General features: G+C 52.0%; 1 protein-coding gene across 2 annotated transcripts in view; it reads right to left on the reverse strand.

Moving 5' to 3' along the window:
• Nucleotides 1-6,197: 6,197 nt before the first annotated feature.
• Nucleotides 6,198-25,953, reverse strand: part of RABGAP1 (RAB GTPase activating protein 1) — a 94,431-nt gene continuing 74,675 nt past the window's right edge. For both annotated transcript variants that reach the window (XM_063144894.1, XM_063144895.1), the window contains exons 17-26: nt 24,995-25,138; nt 20,176-20,217; nt 19,541-19,669; nt 17,048-17,140; nt 15,923-16,033; nt 13,056-13,160; nt 12,221-12,304; nt 11,238-11,309; nt 10,245-10,442; nt 6,198-8,046 (exon numbers count right to left, since the gene is read on the reverse strand). In XM_063144894.1, the coding sequence (XP_063000964.1) occupies nt 7,924-8,046; nt 10,245-10,442; nt 11,238-11,309; nt 12,221-12,304; nt 13,056-13,160; nt 15,923-16,033; nt 17,048-17,140; nt 19,541-19,669; nt 20,176-20,217; nt 24,995-25,138 (1,101 nt within the window). In that variant the 3' untranslated portion in view covers nt 6,198-7,923. The remainder of the gene's footprint in view (nt 8,047-10,244; nt 10,443-11,237; nt 11,310-12,220; nt 12,305-13,055; nt 13,161-15,922; nt 16,034-17,047; nt 17,141-19,540; nt 19,670-20,175; nt 20,218-24,994; nt 25,139-25,953) is intronic.

Here is a 25,953-nt window from a genome sequence, read left to right on the forward strand (position 1 = left end):
AGGGATGGAACCGCCATCCACAGCTGAATGTTTATCTGTACTGGTTACAGGGTGGGTGGGGAGTTCTCCCTCGCCCCTAATTGCTCCAAACGTCTAGAACTGCCTTCCCCAACTTGGCTGGGGAAGATGGGAGTTGTGGTCCAAACACCTCTAGAGGGCACTAGGTTAAGGAGAGCTGTTCTAGAAGCATGTGTGTTTGTAGGAGGCACAATTCAACCCTCAGGAGGCACAATTCAACCCTCAAAAGACACACAGGCGCGTCTCAGTTTCCGGAGAACAGCTGGCCGTGGCCCCAGCACATCCCATTCTCTCGTGGTCCTGGGGCAAGCATCCGCACCGCCAAGAGCCACGCAGTCCCCTTGTCTCGCCGGCCTGTGCTTGAAAGGCATCCCAGATTAGGAAACGACCTGTTTCATTTCAGCCGGGAACTTACAATTAAAAGGGCACCTTTTTCTCCTTCCAAGAACGGTGTTCCTGGCTCGACTGCTCTTCCCGCCTCTCCCTGCCTCTTCACTGAAAGTCAAGGAGAAAACATCTTTGCTATTCAGAGCATGAAACGGGACTACGCAGCTGGTGAAGGAGGCCGCCTCCTTTACGTTCTCAGGGGCAACATCTCGAGCAACGGCAGGCAGGCTGGGGAAGTCCTCCATGAGCTGAGCAATGCCTCCTTGTGCGCACAAAAGCAGCGCAGAGGGACAGGTGCTGGAAGAATTGGTTTAATGTTTCTGATCTTTGGCATTGTCCCATGGTTATGTGAAGGGGGCGAAGAGCACAGCCCATAACCAATGTAGATTTTGACTGCCCAAAGCTTTGAATACCTCGAGTTCACACAGGAGGGAAATTGCTACAAACCTGAACTGCTGAAGAACGACACAGATCCGTAACGGTGGAGGACACACACACGCACACCACACACACCCAAATGTGGCTGATGGAGCTCAAAAGGAGAGGCGTTCTAGGTGTGGGGTGTCCTTGAAAGCTGCCAGCTCTGAAGGTCACTGGATATTTGGTCCAAGAATTATCTTCAACTGGGATGCAGGGGGTGGAGTTAAGTGGGTGTGTAGCCTGAGAAACCAGCAATCGTTGACAATAAACGAATAGCCAGAAGGGGAAGCTTTTAATTTGTCCATTCTGATTCCCAAACATGGGTGCCTCTTAAGCCACAACCATAGGAAATAAGAGGGAAGGGGGGGCACTGGAGGTAGACTTGCTAAACCCCGTCGTGTGGTGCTTCTGGCCCTAACACATTTCCCTAGAAAAGGTGTAATTGAAAGGCACTTGCTCTTATGGAAGTCATGATGACTCAGGCGGGCAGGCCTGGGCTGGGCCAGGTGCCCTGGGGACAGGCGCCCAAGACCTGGAAAACGAAGCCCCATGCGCTGGCACAGAGCAGAGAGTAACACTGACCTCCTTCCTACAAAGGCAAGCAAAGCAAATGAGCAGGAATGGAGGCGCTCTGAGAAACTCGCTCCCTTCGCGATTTCCACGGCAGAGTTCGGGGCACCTAACTTGGTTCACAGCCTGCCTTCTCCAAGAACTCAGACACCTCCTGCGTTCTGCACTTGTGGGCTCTATAAAGGTGCTCTGGAAGAACTATGTTTCATTGGACAGCTACCTGTCCTTGTGCGCCAAAGATCACTTTGTAAGAGTCAATTTCTACGGAGGGTTCCCCCCCCCCCCATATGGTGAAATCAGACCAGAGCTGACTTTTTCCACTGGATTCCACAGCCTTGAAACATACCCTGCAAGTAATCCAGATTATGACTCAAATCAAAACAGGCCTTTGCAACCACAGCTGGCGACCAAAGCATTTGAAAGCTCCATATATGCATGTCTCCAGATTACTAGGTGTTTAACGCCCAGTGCTTGACATGAAAAATGTTTTTGGGGCCAGAATGGTTACACCAGGGAGTAGCCAACCTGGTGCCTCATGTGTTGAACCACAACTCCCATAATCCCCAGCATTTGGCCATGCTGGCTGCTGGGGCTTATAGGAGTTGTAGTTGGTGATGTGGATGTTCTGGAAAATTTTCTGATGCCCAAGGAAGTGATCAAATTCAGTGCAATTATTTTCCTTGTGTTTAGTAAGCAACCAAACTTTTAAAAGTCCCCCGAGTTAATATTTTTGTCCAAGTATTCCACAAGTATCTGACCTGAAATATTTAAGGGAAAACGAATACTTGTAAACATGGAAAGACTGCAGTACATTGCCTATTCATCAATACCAATAGGGATCAGAAGAAGAGCTGTGTAAGGCTGGAAACCAAAAAAGAGGCAGCTGTATTGGTTGTGTTCCTGTACAGGTTGGAACACAACCAATACAGCTGTCTCCTGTTTGATTTTGGTTTACATTCCCTGTTCCTTTACATTGTTTAAATTCAAGAAAAAACCCCAAAGATATTGAAAACCGTTGACCCGCTAATGCATTTTAGCAGCCCAAAGAACGTTGCACGATATGTTGAAAATTGCTCGTCTATTTCAACAATTCTCTTCTACTTAACATTGTTGGGGCACCCGATTAGTTCCATTTCACTCTGAGACATACATCTATTTCAATGATAGCGATGTCTCCTCTCACATACCTGCTAGGGATAATCACCTGCAAAACACCGAAGCTGCCAAAATAGCCTAATATATTCGCAATTAGCATCCACTCGTCGTTACTAACAAACTTCTGAAATGGAAGAATTTCCAGAGGGAAAATGTAAAGCGCTGGGAAAATGTCCACCCTCGCCCCACTGGTTGTAGTACAAAACGTCAGTAGGGCGCTAACTCGTAGGAGGCTGGAATGGACATTATTGGGCTAGCTCAGCTTCCCCAGCCATTAGAGAGGAAGCAGGGCCTTCTCTGTGGTGGCTGCCTGACTCTGGAGCTACTCTAGGGCAGTTTGCCTTAACCATCATCATAGAATCATAGAATAGCAGAGTTGGAAGGGGCCTACAAGGCCATCGAGTCCAACCCCCTGCTCAATGCAGGAATCCACCCTAAAGCATCCCTGCCAGATGGTTGTCCGGCTGCCTCTTGAAGGCCTCTAGAGTGGGAGAGCCCACAACCTCCCTAGGTCACTGGTTCCATTGTACTGCTCTAACAGTCAGGAAGTTTTTTCCTGATGTCCAGCTGGAATCTGGCTTCCTTTAACTTGAGCCCATTATTCTGTGTCCTGCACTCTGGGAGGATAGAGAAGAGATCCTGGCCCTCATCAAGGCCTACTCCTGACTACACTCATCGCTCTGTTTATGCCATTAAACAGAGCTGTTTTGCGAGTGTCCCTGCCACCACCGTTTACGGTTGGAAGGTTTTCCTCAGGCTGTGCTATATCAACTCTTTGGAACATGAAACCAACCGGTGGGACAAGAAAGCCACTGAAACGCCAATCAACCTGTCTGCTTTCTGACTTGCTCTCTTCCCCACCCCAAAACCAATAATTACAGCAGCCCCCCAGCATGTGCCAGATGTGTGGGCATGCAGGGAGTTGCAAGCCCACACATCTGGTGGACCCCAAGTTGGGGAAGGCAGCATCCGGGTCCCTGCAGTATTCATGCTATGGTCACAGCAGCAAGACACCAGGAGCTTTTTTCAGCAATGGGCACCAACCATGGTGAGTAGCAACAGCCCCCCTATCCACAGCCCTATTCCACCTTTTGAAGCTCTCTTCTCCGGCCCAGAGGGTTCAACGCCACCGTGGAGAGGATTGAGCCGCAAGATTAAATGAGATGCCAACAAGGGAGGAGACTCTCAGCACACAGTAGGGAGTTACCCAGGGGGCAAACTGAACAAAAGGCTTGTAGAAGGGGGAAGGGATGCTAGTGTGGGGAACAAGGCAGTTTTAATAAACTGTTTTTAATATCACAGGATCCTGGCATGCCTCTCCTCATCAGAAAGGAAGCTAGGAAGCAGCAGAGCCCCACATGGTGTGGCTTGCCCCTAGAGACAACCCCGAAGCCGCATCTCACCTTCCTCTCCCCCATGCACAAGGCTGTAGAAATCCAATCAGCCCCTTTCTGACAGCAGCGTTGCCCCCTTGAAACGCTGAGGGCAAGCATGGGCAATTTCCTCCCGCATAAAGCAAGCAGCATCTCCTACCCTGAGAGGGCCTCTGAGCTATTCTTAGTTTTGCTACATCCCCTCCCGAAAAACATAAATGAGAGGGGAGGGGAGGCGAGAAAGGCTCCTAAGCAATTAGTGTTGAAGAAAATACTTTAGCTCCGTTCTGAATCTTCGAGATTGCAACCAGCTCTTTCTAATGAGCATCAACTCTGGAACTTCATGTCCACCAGCATGTGGACATAGGAGGTCAGCTACTTCCCACCGCACTAGGAGCAATCATACAATACTTTTCAATCCATGGGAATATCGCCATCCATCATTCAGCACAGGTGTCTGGGTTGAATCCCTGGCATTGCCAGGTAGGGCTGGAAAAGAACCCTGCCCGAAACCAGTCAGGATCGACAGTACTAAGCTAGACACAGTCCAAGTGAATGGGTTCATCATGGCTGAATCAGCAATTCCCTGTGACTGACTGACTGACACGTACACATTGGGGGCGTTTGCTCCCAGAAAACATGTCACACATACCCGGGCCCCCATGGAGGTTTCTTATTCAGCGGCTTACCTTGCTAAGGCACAATTCTTAGTGGTAGTTCTTCTCTCTGTAAAATGGGCTTAAATTATGACCAAGGGTTATAAAGCGTTGGCCTTGTCCACATAGGAAACATCCACTTAGCCACAAAGTTCAGAGACGAACCTCAGGCAAAATCACCAGCCCTTCAGCAGAGCTTCCATCACAGTGGGCAGGAGGAAAGACAAAAAGAGACGTCAAATGTTTTGTAGGGTGAACGGTGCTGGATTCATCAGACCCAGCATCCAAAATTTTGTTTTCAAGGGCTAAGAAAAGTATAAACTGGGAATACTGAGCATCTGAGGAACTCCAAGAGCCCTGAGGCTCTTGGCGTGTTCAGAAGAGGGCAACCAGGATGATCAGAGGTCTAGAAACAAAGCCCTATGAAGAGAGACTGAAAGAACTGGGCATGTTTAGCCTGGAGAAGAGAAGATTGAGGGGAGACATGAGAGCACTCTTCAAATACTTCAAAGGTTGTCCCACAGAGGAGGGCCAGGATCTCTTCTCGATCCTCCCAGAGTGCAGGACACGAAATAACGGGCTCAAGTGACAGGAAGCCAGATTCCAGCTGGACATCAGGAAAAACTTCCTGACTGTTAGAGCAGTGCGACAATGGAATCAGTTACCTAGGGAGGTTGTGGGCTCTCCCACACTAGAGGCCTTCAAGAGGCAGCTGGACCACCATCTGTCAGGGATGCTTTAGGGTGGATTCCTGCATTGAGCAGGGGGTTGGACTCGATGGCCTTGTAGGCCCCTTCCAACTCTGCTATTCTATGATTCTGTGACTGAGGGTCCACCTAGTCCAGCACTCTGTTCACACAGTGGCCCAACAGCTGTCGGCCAGGAACCCACAAAGCAGGACACGGTGCAACAGCACCCTCCCACCCATGTTCCCCAGCAACTGGTGCACACTCAGACACTGGACGTAGCACACAACCCTCAGGGCTAGTAGCCATTGCTAGCCTCCTCCAGGAATTTATCCAACCCCCTTTTAAAGCCATCAGTAAACATGCACATTCAGTGTCATCCACCAAAGTTTCTTTTGCAGAACAAGCGTTATGGCATTGTGAGGCAGCTGCTACAGGTGACATTTCTGATGCCTGCTGCTCTCCAAAATGGCTAGCTTACAGCACCCAGTATTCCCGAGCGCTGTCCCATCCAAGAAGCACTAACCAGGCCTGGCCCTGCTTAGCTTACGAGATCAGACAGGATTGGGCGCGTTCATGGTAGCATGGCTGTAGACTAGAGAAGATCAAGGACTGACTGCAGAAACGGAGTGTCACAAGCTCAGGGACAGAGCACCTGTTTTGCATGCAGGAAGTCCCAGCTTCAATTCCCGGCAACTCCAGGAAGGCCTGGCAAAGAGCCCAGCCTGAGAGCCACGGCTGACGTTTGTGAACCAGATGAACCAACTGTCTGACTCCGAGGACGGCAGTTTCCTTGTGTCTGTGTTCCCGAGACTGTTCTTAATTTTTAATAGGGAAATTGTATGACTTGTTCCCTTGCTTAAGCGTCCTAACATACTGCGTGGATAACATGGCCACTGAAAGATGAAATAAAAGACCACGAAAAGTAGTAATACAATTTTACTAGTTTATATATCAATCCAAAGATCTACACACTGCAACTACTCTACTACAATGTCCACATGTCTATTATTGGAGTTACAGTATATTTTTTGGTATTATTAAACAATAAAGATATTCATGTACACAGTTGAAGGAGAAGGGGAATAAACCCCTGGGGCGCCACGTGGCCTCGCCTCAGACCGTCTCGGGTTGCGTTAGCTAGCATTAGTCTGGTCAACAAGAAAAATAACGTAGAAATACAAATTATCTTTATATACAAACCAGTGCCTCTTATTGTAACCAGCTTATTACTCACACGCTGCACACAATAAAAGTTTATCCGCTTATAACAACAGCTATTTCAGCATAGCACAAACCAGTATAAATTAGAAAAAATAAAATACAAAGGTGCAAATACCTCCATTCTACAGCTTTTCTGGTGAGAAGTTCTGGGTTATTGAAGCGCTCAGAAATCCAAGCAGCGTTAGTTACCTACCAGTGTAGTTATAAGAAGCGGAGGGGGGGCGGAAGAGCCGCAAAATACACCAACCCAGCCATTGGAGCTGTCAAAACGCAGGCGAGCCCGCGCAGAGAGAAAATGGAGATTGTAGCAGCAGCGATGGTCCAGGTGGCGTTTTCTCCCTCCCCTTCCCCACCCCCCAAAATCGGTTGTTTGTCTGTTTTCGTCCTGTTCCCATCTATGTGCAAAACTAAAAAAGAACCCTAGAAGCTCACAGAAAAGCAAAACGGAAAGAGGTTGGAAAAGAAACCAAAGTTTTAATGCTTGTAAATTGAAGTACAAAGTTGCTATTTTGCAGCAGAGATTGGGTCTGACCTAAGCGAAGGTGACATCAGTGGGGCGAGAGTGGGTCAGGACTGAAGTTCTGCTAATTTCAATGGGAACGAAGTTCAGCTAACTGGAGCCCGGATCTAGCCCTCGAAAACGACAGGCAGGCGTTATATCGGTTGGGACATTAACCATGTGTGAAACGGACTCCTGGTTATTCTCGCCTTTTTTGTGCAGATAGGAGGGATTGCTGTGATGACAGGTGCTTTAAAAAGAGGGGGGGCGGAGAGGGAGAATTCCAGCCCCTGAGTTGCATAGAATTGATTAGTGACAGAGAATGAAACGCTGGACATCAGAGAGACACAAAGGTAGTGCACACACGGACATTTGGAGGAAGAGATCCTGTTTCAAAAGGTAACTATGCAAACATCCTTCCCCACCCTCTGCCCCTGGTTTAGGGCGGAGGGAAGGACAAGGGGGCTGGTCTCTGGCACTGAAATAACTTCTTGTTATTTATTTTTCCCCCCATTCCTTTCAAATAAAACCTTTAAAAAGTTCTAACTGTTAAAAAAGCTCTTGTCTGTAAACTTAATAAGTTAGGGTTTTGGTAAGTTTTCGTACCTAGGCCTGCCTCCAGCCAGACTGTAGAATGGAGTGTTTTTCATTTGTCCTCCGAAAAGAGCTTCGGCCTACAGCTACACCCCCTGGTTAAATAATCAGTAGTATGAAGACCCCCGCCTCGCCACAAGCCCCGCGGTGTGGGCCTGGCGTCCAGCTTGGGCCACTGACCTGTGGAAAAGCCCCGGCATGCGCTGCTGTGTTTCTAGAGTCTTATGTACATTCTGGTCCTCTCTCCCACGTGGCGTCTGGCCAAGGCAGAGCGCCGGAAGGCAGGACGTGTCCCAATGGCAGGCGAGCCCCACGCGCTGCCTTGGAGGGACGGTGGCCGCTCAGCACGTCTCTTTCCCTTGGACGCCCGTCACTGTCTTTATCGAACTCAGCGTTCGGTTGAACCACGTCTTCCGAGAGGCCTGCACCTCGTTCAGTGCCTGCCCCAAGTCGTGTTCGAGATCCTGAAAAACGACAACGATGACATGGAGCGATTAACCACGAGGGAACAAGAGCACGGCCCCCCCTGGCCAGATAAGAAAGGCTGCTTCTTAGTTCAGGCACACCCGCTACGTTTTACTCCAGACTTCCTCAACCTGGCGTGTCAGACTACAACTCCCATTAAACCTGACCACTGGCTCCACTTGCTGGGGGAAATGGAAGTTGCACATCTGGAGGGCATCAGGTGTGGGCGGGCTGTTCTAATCGCTCCCACTTCAGCTAGAAAAACAAACCTGGGATATTCACAGATCTGCGTGTCAAAAGAAATACATCCCCCAAATGCAGGTTTTTTAAAATTCTGAGTGGTCGAACACACAAAGTTTTAGAAAGACGGGTGTTCTCTCTGCCATCAATTTTCAGTGACATTCAAATGGCTGGGCTGAAGAGCTTCACATCTGAGAATAGAAATTGAAGATTTGGGGCCATCAATCCCCAGCTGAGGACACAGGAGGCAGCGGACAGTTACCCTCTGGAACAGCTGTCGCCAAAACAATTTCCCAGAAAATGATGCAGGATGTGTAGAGAGGGTGAAAAAATCCCCCTCTCCCATAATACTGGAACTTGGGGGTGAAATGGATGGGCAGTAGATTTTGGTCAGACCGAAAAAAGAGGACTTCTTATCACAACGCAGAATTAACTGATGGAACGCCAGAGCCCCTGGATGCAGGGACGGCCACTAGACAAATTTGGGCAGGAGGCGGAGGAGACGCGGATGGCTGGCGATTTGCTAGCACAGCTCTGTGGAAATACCCCCAAGTTCAGAGGTGCCCTATCTCTGAATCCTCCATTGCTGGGAAGGCATTGCAGGAAAGGCCTGTTGCAGCGATAGGCATCGTTTTCCGGAGACTGCTTTGAAACGCATCTCCTCCAAAATGCGCTTGTGCATGACCTTTAGGAATCGAAGAGGCTTTCTTAAAATTTCCACCCCACAACGCCTGAGGGGGGATGAGGGGGAAATGCCCTCTCACTCACCCCCTGCAATGTTTATGAAGTGGATGGAGCAAGCAAGAACGCTCATAATTTGATATATTCAATTTATACTCCGTCCGATTGACAGGTGCCTTCAGGGCCCCTACCACCACCACTACCACTGGAAAGGTGGCAATCATTAAGCCACATCACAGTGTCCTGGTGCATACCGCTGAGCTGAACAACCCAAGGACGCTCCGTCCTCAGGTTGTTTATCATGATGTCTGGAACTGTGGGTTGTTGGGTGAGAGACCACCCAGAGTTAGAACCAACAACAAACCATGGGTTCTTTAGCACTGCCCACTTGCAGCAGGAGTGACTGAGCAGCGAGACCTAGCACCCTCGTTCGTTCCCGCCGACTTTGTGACGTGTGAACCAGGTCTGCATAAAACAAGAAGAGTGTTCTAAAGAGCACCTCTGCCTATGTCCACTGATGTCCTTTCTGGCTTGGCCGGAGTCACCAAATCAAAACGGGAAAATGGCCATCTTAGGTTTAAAGCAGCAGTGGGCAACTTGCGGCCCTCCAGATGTTTTGCCTGACAACTCCCGGCACCCCTCATCATTGGCCATGCTGCCTAGGGCTGATGGGCGTGGTAGGCAAAAACATCTGGAGGCCAGGCTTGGTTAGATCATTCCGCAATTGGTGGGATAGAACTCGGTCTGCCTTTGCGCTGGGTGTGGGTGGGTGTGCTGGCGAGGGAGAGGCCTCTTGGAGATTCTCTGGGACCACAGAAATAGGGGCACTGCAGCTCGCAAGGCCACGAGAAAAGTGAGGGAGGTGAACCTGCCCTCCATCAACGCATCCCAGAAAAGGGAAAGAAAAAGAGCAAGCCGAGAAGGAGGCAACGGAGGAGAGAAAAGTGGGGCGAGGCCCCCGTGAAAAGGAGACAGATGTCGCCTTCATGTTGCCAGAGGAAAGGAAGTTGGGTGTGTACAAATTAAGCACCAGGGGCCCGCTGGGCTAAACATGAAGCACCAGGGGCCCGCTGCGGATGGGACCCGGTCGGCTCAGATCATTCCGACTCCAAGGGCCTCTTTCCTGAAACCGCCCTCCTTCGTCTTCGCTGCAGAACGTGAGCCTTTCAGGACACAGGCGGCCTCTCAGAGACCCCCACCCCACCCCTGGCCCCGTCTCCCTATTCCAAGAAGCACGGCCTCCACACGCCCCTTCCCCCCCCCCCCCGCCGCCTACCTGGATTTTGCACTCTGCCTCTACCAGCTGCAGCTTGGTCTGGGCCAGCTCCAGCTCCATCTCTCGCAGCTGGTTCTTCAGCGCCTCCTTCTCCTCGTCCGTCTCCTCGTCGGAGCCCTCCCGGGCAACGCTGGCCACCTTCACCCGCCCTTCCTTGCTGAAGAACTCCCGGCAGCGGTCGCACTCATCGACCTTTTGCTGAAGCCAAGGAACGGGAGACCATTCGCCTCTGCCTCTCGGGCACCGAGTCCCCACGCCGTGGTCCGCTGCGGCCCGAGTGGGTAGCAAGAGCGGAACAGGGCCGCAGGAGCCGCTTGGCAGCCCCGTGACGCGCCTCCCAAAGCCTGAGCCTGCCCTATCTGGAGCCTCGGTCCTGGAACGAGCCCCCCTTTGCCCTGAGAAAACCCTCGCTACGATCGCCAAAGCGCTGCGGCTGTAAACCCTTTCATCTCTTCGTGGGATGCCACTCGTCTGTTCCTGCCCACCCACAGAACGACCGATGGATGGGTGCAACCCCTCCCCCACCTCGCTCCACCTTCTGTCTGTGGGAGAGGAGCCCCCGTCCCCAGATTCCAAGGCAGGCCCCTGCCCCCAGCCGGGATTCCCCCGGGCCCCCTGCCCACCTCCCACCTGCGTCGGTGTTTCCAGCATTAAGCAATCCCAGTTCACACATTCAAAGGTGTGTACAGGAGGGTTAGAATTCGGAAGATAACGGAAGTTAGGAAGCCCTGGGAGATTAGGGGCTCCCAATCTGGAACCATATTTTAGGTCAAACAAACAAATAAATAAACAAACAAACAAACGTCCCCTGCCTTTCTGTGAGGGCCCCAAGGTGGCACCCAATGGCCCTTCCAGACTCAGAGGAACACAGATTGAGATAAGACAAATGGTTAGGAACACCTGGAGGTCTCCTCCGAGGGGATTTGGGGGAGCCCCTGAATCCACAGAGCAGAGCTCTTCTACCCAACTCTCCGCTCTGGAAAAGGCTCTTACCCGGATCTTCTCAATTTCGGCTTTGTTTGCCAGCTGCTGCTTCTCCAGCCTCTCGCTCAGTTGGGAGCAGATCTACAAAGACACAGAGAGAGAGAGAGAGAGAGAGAGAGAGAGATCAACAGCGGAGCCCGGCAGGATCAGATGGAGGACCTCCTGGTCCCAGTTCCCGCAGCGGCCAACCAGATGCCTTCAGGGAGCCCACAAGCGGAACGTGAAGGCGACGGGTCCTCTCCTGCTGTGGCACCAACCAACAGCAGGTATGAAGTGGTGGAGTGCTTCAGAAGGTGGAGGCTCCATTTAGCTACCACAGATGGAGCTCCCCTCCGTGAACTCTTTTGAGCCCTTTTGAGTGCCGCTATCTCAGCGAGTGGCTGTCAACACACCTTGAATAAGTCTAGGCACTGCGTGGCCTGCCCTGAATCCCATGCCCGTCCAGGTCACTGGGTGACCCCATCGTGAGAGCAAGAGAGAGGAAGGGACATCTCTCCAACCCCTTTCTCCACCCCACATGTCATTTGATAAACTCCCTTCTTTCCCCATTCTTTCGTCTAGACTAAAAAAACCAAACGCTCTTGCCTCTCCTCGCACTGGTTTTGTTTGGTTTGTTTTCACATTTTTATACTGCCCAACAGCCGAGGCTCTCGGGGCAATTCACAATTCAACCCATAAAAGACTGCAGATCAAAACATAGTATAATGTTTTAAAAGTTCAAAAACACCAGGTAAAACCGAAATAAACCCAGCAGCAGTTACAGCCTAGGGGAAGCCCGACTGAAAAGGTGTGCTTTCTGGAGGCGTTTCAAGGGTGTTACATTTTTGGCCTTCCGCACGGCACAACGGTTTCCCAGAGGGTAGCTGCTGCCACGGAGCAGGCCCACCGTCCTTTCCCAAGACCGGGGCAACAGTCGGCGTCTTCCAAGGCTGGCCGCACCCTCGCTTTGTATAAAGGCAGAGAGAAACGCATGACGTTGCGGACTTGCTCACCTGCTTGTAGTCTCCGATGATGGAGCTGTTCTTCTTAATCTCGGACTCCGCCTTGTCCAGCTCTCGCCGGCACATCTCCTTGAGCTGCAGCGGAGAGGACAAGAGGCGTTACAGGGTTACAGGGTGGCGGCAGGGGAACTCCAGACGGGCAGCGTCTCCCAGATCTTCAGGAAACACCCTCTGAGAAGAGCTGCCCTCTCAGGAGCGAAAGATGGGATCTAGTCGGCCACGCTCAGCACTGATTTATTTGGGGGGGGGGGCTTTATGCCAATGGAACTCATAACCTAGGGAGGTTGTGGGCTCTCCCACCATAGAGGCCTTCAAGAGGCAGCTGGACAACCACCTGTCAGGGATGCTGTAGGGTGGATTCCTGCATTGAGCAGGGGGTTGGACTCGATGGCCTTGTAGGCCCCTTCCCAACTCTACTGTTCTAGGATTCTATACGGCCCATTCCCCTTCCATGATATCATTTTGAAGAGAAGAAAACGCCAGAACCAACTTTGCCGGTTTCAGCCTGGTGTGACGCACTCTGCCATCCTGAGGACGCAGGAGGCAGGCCGGCCGCCTCCTGAAGCAGCCTTCCCCACACCTTGTGCCAACACCTCTGGAGGGTGCCAGGTGGGTAGACGGCTGCTCCAGAGGGTCCCCCTGTACTTCTTGCCGCAAGACCTGCAGCTCCCCAGGAGCAAATCCAGCTGTTATTTCTTGGAGCCAAGGTGTTTGGGATCTAGCAGGCTGGGCCTGGGCCCCATCGCTCACAAGCCACGGGTGCTGGACCGGACCCCTCTCCCCTTGCAAGGCCTGCCCCGCCCCCCGCTGCTCCCCTGGCCCAAACCTGTGCTGCCTCCTCCTCCAGCCGCCTCTTTTCGTCCTCGGCGTCGATCAACTTCTGCTTGGTCATCAGCAGCTCCTTGTTCAGGGCATCGGCCTTTTCTTCTGCCTGCAACACGAAAACGCAGGGCAGCCAAACATCACGGTCCACCTCGGGTCTTTCATTCCTCAAAGTAGACAGCAGCAACAACAACAGCAAACCCCCCCCCCCCATTGCCTGGCAACTAGAGGACCCTCCTCAACGTCACCAAGGCGGGGTGAGGGAGGGAACAGTGAGTGTGTCTGTGAGGCAGGGGAGGGCGGGGAGGGCTGAGAGTCAAGTTTGGCTTTTCATGCCGTGAGTTTGGAATCGGGATTTTAATCTACCCTGGGGTCAGACCCAATTCAGAAAGCACTAGCAGGCCCAATTCACTTAAGGGTGAGAGGAAGGAGGAAGAAGGGGGGGGGCTTTATACTCCGGCGAGATTGAAACAAGCACCTTTAGCGGCTGCCTTTTCCATTCCCTTTTTCAATCAGAAATGAATGTGTTTTATTTCAGCACCTGCCTCTCCGGGAAGGTCCCAGGCTAGGCACTCTCAGACATGGCTGCTGGCATCGAGGGCCCCCTGGCACAGGGCATCCTCCGGCACTGAGCCCCCCAGGGCAGCTGACCCCTCGAGGGAGAGGAGAACGTGATCTTAGCAGAATTCATTCAGGGCCCAGCCCCAGGCGTCCCCTGCGTGACACAGAGCCGTTTCTAAAGAGAGGTGGCGGAAAGTCCGGCAGCCGGGTTAGAGGCTCGGCTCAGCGGCATCCGGTAACCCAAGGGTGTCTGTTTGCCACAGGGCGCGCTCGGGGCACGGCTCCCCTTTGAGAGGAGGGTGCATCCGCAGAAGCCACACTTGCCGCGTCGAGCACACGGGGTCCAGTCTTCCGTCGCGTTTCAATCTCAACGCAAACGGCTGCATGTTGGCAGAGGGTTGAGGCACATCGGTTGTGGCGCCGGCCACAAAAGCGCTTGAGGAATCATTCCAGGCAGCAGGTGCGGACCGGGGGGGGGGGGTAGGCAAGCTGAGAATCCGCAGGGATTTCTCGGAAAAGGAGGAACCGCCAGCCTTTCGAGCCCCAACATCAACACTTTGCTCTTCAACATGCAGTTCTCCCCAGGAATGATTCGATTTGGCTCAGTTCAGAGAACGCGTTTCTCAACGGTAGTTTTAGAACTCCACGATGGGAGTTTTTACACCACCGTTGAGAAATGTGTTGTGGAGGGGGTTTTTTGGGGGGGGGGACACACTCCACACAGAGTATCCACGCTGTGCAGAGGAGAGTTCCTGCACAACCGTTGTGCTGCGTGTTGTATGGAGGGCTCCGTGAAGTTTCCGTTGTGTTGAGTTGACTTTTCCCATGGGCTACAGAGTTCCCTGGCAAGAGTGGCGAAAGGAGCGAGTGCTGTTCTAGGAGAGCCATTGGGATTGGGTGTTTTATTTTTGCAGCAATGGCTGATGGGATACCATTGGGAGGACCGGGGTAGAGAGAGGGCAGAAGAACTGTCAATCAAATGTTGCAATGAATTTTACTCAACTCCACGGTACTCAGCTCCACAGTCACACAAGGGTGGAGTTAGAGGAGGACCCCCTACAATGTTGTGTAAGGAGGACCCCCTACAAGCTCAACTGTTGAGTGGAGTTTTCACACTGCGTTGACTGCTGTGTTGTCGGAACTGAACCACTGGATGGTGGTGTCTATCGTTTAGGCAAGCATAGCACAGCACAGACTCTTGTGGCATGCACCCCCCACACACACTGAATCCTAAAGAGGTTTGGTTGGACATTAAGAGAGCGATTCCCCCCCACCCCTGGAAAAACCAGGCTGGGATCTGCAGGCTGTAAGACTTTTGCCTGAAATTTCATACCCACGACTCGTGACCCAGCGGCTCTTCCGGACTGAAGTGCTCTCGCTCCCTCCCTCCCTCCCTCAGAGAGGCCTACTTTTGGGCGAGTGGACTTATCCACCGCCACCATTCTGGCGGCGTTCCTGTCTAAACTGAACCAGCCGGTGCGGTTTATCCCGCAGCCTGGTCAAGAGAGAGTGCAACTGTTTATGAAACCAGGCTGAAGAGACTCCAAAGCCCGGCTGCCAAACTGGTAGGAAGCAATTTAAAAAAGGAGGAGGAGGAGAAAAAGAAAAAGATGCGGAAGGTTTTGAAGCGAGCGAGCGCGCCTCGCCTCAGAGGGAGGCCTTCGACACACGCGTGCACATTTTTCAGCCGACGGCAGACTTACTAGCCACAAAGCTGCTTTTAAAAGCCAGAGGAGAGGAGAGAATACACTGGGCAGAAAGGAAAGAGAATGACTAAAGCAGCCTTTCAAACCAGATGTCTGCCAGATGTGTTGGACTACACCTCCCATAATCCCCCAGCCAGGGCTGGGGGATTATGGGAGGTGTAGTCCAACACAACTGGCAGGTGGTAGGAGCCTAGACAAGACACACACGCACACACACAAAATGAAACATGATGCACAATAAAACCGCTTGCAAGCTTTCCCCCAACAAGCAGACTTTAGGTCCATCCGCACTACAAACGTAAACCAGTTTCAAAGACGTTGAATGTTCACAGCTCCCAACTCAAGGAAGCCTGAGGAAAGGACACCTGGGAAAAGGCTAGCGGGCTCTACCAGGGAACGCTTGGCCTGTTGGTCACAACGCAAGGCTGTCCAGGTCAGCGGGGGGGGGGGGGGCAGGGGGGAGATCAGGTTCTCAAGAGGAGGGTGTGGTTCCAATGCACCCTCCAGGGGACTAGGCAGGCTCCAACGTCACGCGCACAGAGGAGGAAGCAGCGGCAACGGGGGTTCGAGGAGACCAGTGCGCAGCCCACGCGGCGGCTCTTACGTTGTCCAAGTCTTTCCTCAGGGCGATCTTGCTCGTCACCAGCTCATGGGCCAGGTCGTCGTTCTCCTGCTCCAGCCTCATGTTTGCTTCCTGCAAGCGCCGGTTCTCCCGCTGAGGAGAGGCCAAAGAGAAAGAATGAAGAGGCGGGGAGGGAAGCAGGCTTCAGACCAGGAAGAGCAGCCGCCTCCTGTTACAAGGAACCGCCCCGTGTTGCTGGAGGTCGTCTTGCCTGGTCGGGGTGCCGTCTGTCAGCCACAGGCACGGAGCGGGGGAGGGGGCGTTTGACGGCCGCACAGGAAAGAGAGAGCAGACCCCCACAGCCGTGGTCTATTTTGCCACAGAGGTGACAGAGTCCCTGACCGGGAGTCTTCCAGCAAAATGCCTGGAGTGAGCCAATGACCTATTTCCACTGTACCTCGAAATGCCCTCCTCTGTTATTTCTACATCCCAGCCTCCCCAACCTGGTGCCCTACGGATATGTTGGACTGCTACTCCCCATGGGGCTGCCCTTTAAGACGATTTGGAAACTGCAACCTTTGTTCCTAACCGATACAGGATGCAGCACCTAGAACACTTGTGGGAGCTAAGGGTGCGGATCGTATTATTCCCATTCTGTGTCACTGACACTGGCTGCCTGTTCGTTTCCGGCTCCAATTCAAGGCTTTGGCCTTTAAAGCCCAAAACGGTTTAGGACCACGTTATCTGAAGGACCGCTGACACCTGTAAGGACCGGCCCTATCCTTAAGATCACTGTTGCAGCCCCTATTCTCTGACCCACCAACAAGAGCCACGAGGCTGGCGGGTACTAGAGACGGGGCTTCCTCAGTGGTGGCCCCACATCTTTGCAACTCCCTCTCCAGGGAGATACGTACGGCCTCATCACTGCTGGCTTTCAAAGAAACACACTTGGAAGACACATTTATTTCAGTCTGCGTACGATGCTTAAAAATCATCAGCTGCTGCTGCTGTGGTTCACCGTCATTTGTACGTTCATGTTGTTGTTCTATGGTAAGATGCCTTATGAAGGCCACACACCTTGAAATCTTTCAATTAATTAATATAAATAAACGGATGTGCGTTGGGAGGTGGACCTCACCCAGAGCACCCAGAGGAGCAGCCCCTCACCTCAAATCTTTCGATGGGGTCTTCCTGCTGCGCTTGCTGCTCTCTCATGGTGTGGTATTCCCGTTCATATTTCTTCAGTTTCTTTTGGCTAATCTGAAGAATACAAAATCAAGAGCACCTTGGTTAACGCCTGCGTGGAAGAGCAACATTGGCTTCTTCCAGCCAGAGATATTTGGACCGTGCGGCAATTACGTTGCTGCCTCGACCCCGTTTAAAACTAAATGAACAGACACACCACACAAGTCCTCTCCCTTTGACTGGGGTTGGGCCGCTTGGAGGCGTGCAAAGCTCTGATGTCTTCACGAGGTGGAAGTGAAGCTCTACAGCGAGTCTGAAAACGGGCAGGCCGCCAAGCCTGGTGAGAGGTGAGCGGCATTTCAAAGTGCCTTGAGCCAAACTCCGAGGAGAGGGGGAGTTTGCCCCATCTGCCCCATCCCAATCATGTACATCCCCCCACCCCCACGATCACTTTTGGGTCAGTCATTTATTTATTTATTACAATTGTTTATGTGCAACCTCTCAGGATGCACATTCCATCAAGGTGCCCTTATAGAGAACATAAAAGTAAAAAAAAAAAATCACAATAAACAATATCAAAAAAATTAAAAACAAAATAATACATGTATAAATAAATCATCAGTTGGTTATTCCCCCACCCCATAGTCTTGTCTCTTGATTTTTTTATTTGACCCTATTGTGTTTTGTACGATGTGTTTCGTCTTCCTTTTGAAGGGCGAAGCAGGATGTAAATAAACGGCGATCCTTACGGGGGCAGGGAAAAGTCCCAACTGAGCTTTGGGCCCGAGGGACCCCTTCCCCTGCCTTCTCTCCTGGATCATTTCAGCCCAAGCAGGAGCAAAAGGGAATGCAGCGAACACCTCTGCCAGCCGGATTCCTGACAGCAAAGGAACTGGCTGCTTCGGAGACCCTCCAGCCCTTCTCCCAAACCTCAGCCTTGGCGTGACCCCGCCCCACCCACAACACCTTCGCAGATCTCTCGTTTCAGCCCCAACGCTTTCAGGACAAGAGTTTAGGCTCAGGCACGGAGCTTCAGAGAACATTTTATTCCACCTGTGTGTTTTGGAACTATAATTTGCCCTGAACCCTAGCCGTGAGATGAGCTAGAAAGCCCTGGATGAGAAGGCTATCCATGGCTACTGTCCCGACAGCTATTGGGCTACCTCTAGTATCAGAGGCAGCAAACCTACATGCAGCAGTTGCTGGGGAACATGGGCGGGAGGGTGCTGCTGCCCCCGTATCCTGGCTGTGGATCCCTCGTCGACAGCTGAGCCGAGGGCTGGACTAGATGGATCCTTGCTCTGATCCAGCATCAGGGCTCTTCTTACGTTAACCCGAAAGCAAACACACGCTCACAATATCGGCATTCACAAAGAGCTTTTGGCCTGGGGGGCCCCTTGGGAGGCAACCAGGTAACGAGCATGGAGATCCCTGAAGGCCTTTGTCCCCCATGACCTCTCCCAAGGAAGGCTCCTCCTCCAGATGGTATCTTCACCGAGATCGCCGGCTCCTCTCTGCCCTCCCTCCGTGGATGCTGGCGGCTTTGTCGGAGAGGAAGGAGCCCTGCAAAACTTGCCCTTTTGCTCCCTCTAGCGATGCTTAAGCAGAAGCGCCGGTGACCGACACGCCGCAGAGGTTCCTCCGTTTGTTCCCTCGGGCTCCGCTTCGGCGCAATGCAGCCAAAGGGGACAGGACGGCGCTGCGCTCCAGAGGGACGGCGAGGCCAGCCGGCTTCCGGGGAGAAAATCAAGCCCATGCGAAGCGCTTTCTGCAGTCCACGGCAGGCCCCTGCATTAGCAGCGCCTCTGAACAAGATGGGCACCGGTCGAGGGAGGCGTCAGGGTCTGCTTTTGAGGGGCAGACACACACGCCGTCTGGGGCGGGGGGAGGAAGAGGAGGAAGCGAAGGAGGTTCCGCCTCCGCCGGTCCCTTTGCAGGCTGCTGGGAGCACGGGACCCCAGCTCTGGATTGTGAAGCACAAGCCGGCCCTTCCGCCGGGCAAAAGGCAGCTGTTCCATTATTTGGAGAGCGGCTGCACGGCCTCCTCTGGGACTGAAGGCGTCGCTGCTGATGGTGGATGAGTCTCTGGGCCCTCTGCCTTCATCAGGCCAAGGCTCCGTTCAAACGATTCATGATCCAAAGGGCCCGAGGGCTGCCTTCATCTTGGTTGAAGAGAGGCAGGAATTCAGCGCGTGGAGCAGGCAGGTTGGAAGAAAGGACTTCTGGGACAGGAGGGCCAAGCCCCCAGGGCACAAGAGACCACCACAGCCAGGGGGTTACTGGCTAAAATGGCTACCGGGACGTACCTCACGCCAAGACGGCATTCACCCACCCTGTCCCCGTACTGGATTTGGCCAAGCTGTTAAAAACGCAGCGCTGTTTTGAAACGCAGCGCTGTTTCGAAGCCCCGGCAGAAGAGCTGTGACCTCCGCCTGCCGCACACTTCACACTTGCACACCCGTCCCGCCCGGTTACCTTCATGCTACAGGCTAGCTCCATCAGCTTCTTGGCGTTCTCCTCTGAGCGGTACCTCTTGGGCAGCTGCACACGGAAGAACTTGAGGGCCCCCTCAAAGTCTGTCAGCAGCAACTCGTCCTTGGTAGTCTGAGAGAAGGCAAAGGGGGGCAAAGGGGGGGTTCTCTTTTCCATCTTTGGCAGGCACGCACGCACGCACCCAAAAAAACTTGGTAAGAAAAGGTTTTCTTTCTTCCTTAGGGGAAGAATTCAGAAAATGTTTAGCTTAGCTTTGTTAAACACACACACACACCATGTTTGTTCTCCAGATTTCGCTTTATGGCAATGATCCCCCAGAAGAGGCAAGTGGCGGGGGGGAGGGGGAGAGGCATCATAAATAGTGATGGGTGGGATTGCTGCTGTCACAGACATTTTAATCGGACGATGTAAGAATTACAGAACATTCAGAAGCAAACCTGAATGCAGGCAGCCCAGCCCCTCTGCCCCCAACACCAACATTTCTACCTCCCCACTACCCCCCGGCCCAGCCCGGGCAAAAGACCAGAGCCAGGCACTGCAATCCAGCACATCTGGAGAGCACCCGGTTAGGGAAGGCCGAACGATATGAGCTAACATGAAACTGTGCGACTACTTACTTTTAGCAATCCGAGGGCAACGTTAAAAATAACACTGATGCCCTGCAAAGAAGAAAGGAAAAGAAGCGAGAGCCAAAGTGAATGTCTGCAATTAAGACGCCCGGATCGTTCTCTGCTCTCGTGCCTCGAGAATCCCTATTCACCCTCCACTCTTTTTCAGACGAAAGGAGGCCAATATATCCCCTCAGCTATTCCGCTGCCAGGTGTTATATGGATCCCAGTTGTGTGTGTGCATATAAAAGCTTTGCCCGCTTTGAAGTCATTCAGACGAAGCTTTTGCCCGCAGCGCTGGGAGTCCCAAGTTGTGTTCCCAATGTGATTGTTCATTCAGTCTCTGCTGAGGCCCGTGCATAGATCCTTAGGGTTCATTACTGGCTGAAGCGGATTTTCTCCCCAGTGGGGTTTGGCTCCGTTGACACTGATTGATACATGCCAGACCAAATGGGGGGGGGGGGGGGGAAAACCCACTATATGAGAAATTGCGAAATCTGGGCTTCTCGCCAAATGCCCTGGTTGCTCTTGGTTACGGAAAAGCTAAAATAACAAGTCAACGACGTATTTGGGATATGGAATTGCAAAATCAATTTGAGTCTGGCCTAAACGTACATTGAATTTGGAGGCAATGGGATGACATTTGAATATGCAAAATATCTGGCGGGCTTGAATAGTCCTAAATTCAGGGAAGCTTTTCTCTCTGGCCCAGTTCAGTGTTCTGCCTTCAGCCCTATTGGATGGAAGGTTTGGAAATATACCCTACTGAGAACAGCTACTGCCCCTGCGAGATGGGTGACGTGGGGCTATGAGGCCACGTCTTCTTGTATTGCTCCTTTTACCGGGATTTGCGCCAAACATCCATAATCCCCATCTTACAACGAACCCCCGGTAGACCAGATGAACACTACCTAAAACGTCTCTGGTCGGATCAGAATCCTCAGGTTCCTCTAAAAGTGGCCAAGTTTTTCTGAGGCCGCCATAAGCCGACAGAAATTGATGTTGAAGGGTTTTAGATCCAGGTTGGGACTATTGTGTTTAATACAATGACTTCATGTATTTTATGTATGTATTTTATGATGGCTGTTGTTATTATCTTCTCTTTTCTCATGGTTTTTCTAGATGGCCATGACGGGCTGTGCCAAGGCATGCTGTCTTTTACAGATTCAGGAATTTCCTGACTAGTGAACATGTTTTAAGGATGGCTGCTTTCTGGATGCTGGTAGGCCCAGTTTCTGAAGGTTTTCTGTATAGTTTTTTGATGTGATGCTGGTGACTGATGGGACTAATGGAGTGACCGTGACCTTTTCCTGTGCTCTAGTTCTTTCACTTCCATGGCTGTTTTTGTTGCTGTTATTGATATTTTCTGCTGTACTGGACCATGAGCAAAATAAATAAACTGAAACTATTAAAGCTAATTCATCTACCTGGGTGGGTGGGTGTGAGTGGGGCGTGGGGAGGGGCTATGTAAGCTGCACAGACCCAGAATGGAAGTTCTGCGTTCAAAAGGCTCCCCAGAGCACAGGCTCTCCAGCAATCTGGTAATGGTATTGGTCAGGGCCAGCGTGAAGGCACCTGCCGAGGGCCCGGGCACCAGCAGTGGTACACTGAGAAGAGACCCCAGGGGTTGGTCCTCCTCTTCACCATGGCAACTTGCTCGTTCCCCTGCCTCTCGCTCTGGACCAGACAACGGTGGGTGGTGAGAAGGAGGTGCAGCAGACGCCAGCGCCTCCTGTCTCCCCGCCTGCCAAGCAAGCAAGTGGGAGCAAGGAGGAGGAGCGAGAGACGCTGGTGAGAAGGCAGAGACTCCCTGAGGGAGGGGCCTCACTGGAGATGTCTTGCTCAAGGGCCCGCAAATCACAGAATCATAGAACGGCAGAGCTGGAAGGGGCCTACAAGGCCATCGAGTCCAACCCCCTGCTCAATGCAGGAATCCACCCTAAAGCATCCCTGACAGATGCTTGTCCAGCTGCCTCTTGAAGGCCTCCAGTGTGGGAGAGCCCGCAACCTCCCTAGGTAACTGATTCCATTGTCATACTGCTCTAACAGTCAGGAAGTTTTTCCTGATGTCCAGCTGGAATCTGGCTTCCTTTAACTTGAGCCCGTTATTCCGTGTCCTGCACTCTGGGAGGATCGAGAAGAGATCCTGGCCCTCCTCTGTGTGACAACCTTTTAAGTCCTTGAAGAGTGCTCTCATGTCTCCCCTCAATCTTCTCTTCTCCAGGCTAAACATGCCCAGCTGTTTCAGTCTCTCCTCATAGGGCTTTGTTTCCAGACCCCTGATCAAAGACCTGGACCCAGCACTGGTGGTCCAGGCATCCACATAACTGCATTTACGTCGCATGATATGGAACACAGCATCCATCTCCACTTCATCTTTTTTCTTTCTTTCTTGTTTTAAGACTGGGTTTCTATCCCTCATTGTTGCAAACCCAAAACTTGAAATGGTTTGCGTAGCGTCTCCAGCAGTCTTAAAAGTCAAAGGCAAGCCAGAGGGACGCCGTCCGCTGCTCTTTTCGGTGGTAGTGGCGGCGGCGGCTAGCAACCTGGGTCCCTTCTGCACCAGCTCCCAGGGGATTCCAGCCCCAGCTGGGAAAAGGACAGAACAGAGTGATCTTTCCATGAAAGGGGCACAGCAGAAGTGTGCCACTTCACGCTAGCAAGGAGAGAGTCCGCTGAGAATTAATGAAGGTTGCTAATTAGCAAGTGAGTAAACAAATTATTAAAACTGCCTCCCAGGGTGCTACTGCCTGGCTAAGATGTGCTTTGTTCATTTCTCTCTCGCAAACGTGATTCAGGCAAGTTTAGTCCAGTGTTTGTAGTAAGGTTTTGGGAGGTGGGGTAGTAAAAACTCCCATCACCAGAGCCTCCATTTTAACTGGTTATGCTAGAGATTAAAGGTGGGCCACTGAGCTTCGGCCCTTTACCTAAGAATAAAGTAAGGTTCCAGTCCTCATGGTTTTGAATAAAGGAATAAATTATTCCGGCAGGCCTCCCCTCTTTAAAATATTGTTGCTGACCCTATATATATTTGTGACATATTGTTTCATTGATCGTTTTATCTTGTTGAAAATCCTTTTAACTTTGTATGCCGCCTAGGGTATTTTGTATATAGGCGGGGATATAAATTGAATAAATTTAAAATAAAGCTGCCTTATACGGAGCTGGCCCCTTGGTCCACCCAGCCCAGTATTGTCAATGCTGAGTGTCCTACTTGGATATCACAGGGAATGAGTCTGGGATCTTTCGCATGCTTTGCATGCGAAAGATCTCAGACTCATTCCCTGTGATATCCAAGTAGGATACTCAGCGTCGACAATACTGGGCTGGGTGGACCAAGGGGTACCTTGGGCGGCATACAAAGTTAAAATGCCCTAGCACTGATCATTAACTTAGAGAATGGGGCATACCAGGGGTGGTGTCAGGATCAGGCCCATTCCCTGTAGTGTGAGGGGCTGGGTTTCGCAGCCTCAATCGGACTTGGAGACTGAAGCAGCAGCAGATGTACACCAGGAAGTGGAGGAGGAAATTCTCCAAGACTCTCCAGGAGTCCAGGAGGAATCTTCCCAGGAACTTATCAGGAAGGATGCCCAGGCTCAGAGATCACCCTCCCCATCCCTCCTGGGACCTCTGTGTCAGAGGAGGAGGGAACCTCAGAGCTGACAGACCTCCCCACACCCCAGACTCCGCCGCAGGGTCAAGTGAGCGGAGTTGAGAGGAGGTGGGAGGCAGTCCGCAAGGTTGGCCACTCAGCAGAGGCTTCACCTTCAAGACCCACTTTGAGAGAGGTATTCAGTAAGAGTCTGTTGAACACTGTGGGGAAACTGTCCTTTAATTTGATAGGCGGCTGCCTGGCTTGGTTAGGCCAATTAAGCTTAGAGCATAGCTCCTAGATTTCGCACTCTCCTCAGGTGTGAAGAGACGTCTAATTTCTGGGGGGAAAAGCTTTGTGGATTGCACGGCAGACCTCTTTATTGTCTCAAGTGGGAGGGCTTGGAATCATGATGGGTGGGCAGAAAGAAAGATCTCCTGACCATTGGCCATGCTAGCACAGGTTTCTGTGAGCTGAAGTACAAAACATTTGGAGATCTATCTTCTGCCTATGGCCGGAAGCCATGCCGCCGTGTCTACAAAACGGTCTCCCTCTGTTGCACCAAATGACGACTGGTCTTCCTCTTGGCCCAAGGAGAGCAGTCCCAGGGCGCCTGGCATTCCCCAAGCAACAGGTCATGGCTCGCGTAGGGGAAACCCAGCTCAGCATCTGAGGGCCCTTTCTTAATGGCTACCCTGCCAATAGTGAGGCCGCCATCAGAACTCTTCATTGTTACGCTCTAGCATTCGGAAACGGCACCCAAATTTGTGTTGGCCCCACTTGCTGCCCCTGGCTCAAACGCCCAAGACGTTCCGGGACGTCTGACTCATTTCCTTCCTCCCAACACCGATTGCTCCTGCAGAGCCATTGAAAGTCTGAAGGGGGGGGGGTGGGCAAAGCTGACCTCCTTCGCCAGCAACTTAATGTCCTGATCACAGCTGAGGCACACAATAAGTGGATTCCAAGAAGCGAGAGATTAACATCTCACACGGGGGTGGTGAGGGTGGAAAAATGTCCGGAAGCCATGCCGCCATGTCTGCAAAATGCTGAAAAAATTAAGTCATGGAAGTGAATCTGTTTTCAGGAAACTGCTTGTAATTCTTTTGTCTAAAGGCCAGAGAGACTTTCTCGTGTGTCCGGTTTTTAAGTTGAGAGTATACCGGAGTGAGGGCCAGAGTGACCGGGTTTTGTCAAAGGCTGGACTCCGTGCGGCCAAACCGTGACGGCACCACGTACCTCACACAGCAGCAGGTCAATGATGTGGAAGACCATGTAAAGGGGGAATTTCGCCGTGAAAAGCGTGAGGAACCACTGGGATGCGTACATGTGGGCTTCAAGGCTGATATCCAGGAAGTGGTTGTAGAGATCAGGAATGTACTCCTTGAAGGAAAGGAAGAACCGTCAAGCGCTTGTCCGGAACGGCCAGAATTTAACACAATGCTTTAGAATTTCTCTTGTCTGCAAGAGGCTGATCGAGAGGGAATTCCCCCAACCGGGTGTCCCCCAGATGTGATGGACCCATGCTGGCTGGGGGATTCTGGGAGTTGTAGTCCAATGCATCTGGAGGCCGCCAGGTCTGGGGAAGGCTGCTTTAAAACATTTAGCTTAAGTTTTCAGAGTGTGTCATGGGTGCTCTCCCAAAATGGCTGCCAGTTAGGGTTCACTTAATCCTAGAATTGTGGACTGGGAAGGGACCACAAAGATCATTTAGCCCAACCCTTTGCAATGTGCAGAAAACCAATTAAACCATCCATGAGGGGTGGCTCTCCAGCCCCTTCTTAAAAACTTCCAGGGATTCATAAAACGGTTGCCATGGTGGGCGCGGCCTGCCACAAAACACTCGTTTCCCAGAAGTTAAATGGTGAGGCTGAAAGAAAAGTAACTTGTCCAAGAACTAAGTATAAGGCCTGAGAAACAGAACACAAAGGATTTCTTCTGATCACAAATAAAGATGGCGTTAGAGGGCAGGCACTTTGAACAGCAGCACCCAAGCCTCCCAGTTAAAAATTAGTAATTTAAAAAACATCCTAAGAGACACAATAAAAAGCCGGAGAGGCAGGGAGCCTGGGAGGTGTCACCTGCAGAGGTGTCTGTGGGGACACTGGTGCCCATGGGCACCGTGTTCGGGATGGCTGGTGCGCAGACGCCACGCAGTTCCAGACCCGACAGTCACGCAGCGACACCTCTCGCAGGGC

The sequence above is a fragment of the Elgaria multicarinata genome, chromosome 19, assembly GCF_023053635.1.
Source record: "Elgaria multicarinata webbii isolate HBS135686 ecotype San Diego chromosome 19, rElgMul1.1.pri, whole genome shotgun sequence".
Lineage (NCBI taxonomy): Eukaryota > Metazoa > Chordata > Lepidosauria > Squamata > Anguidae > Elgaria > Elgaria multicarinata.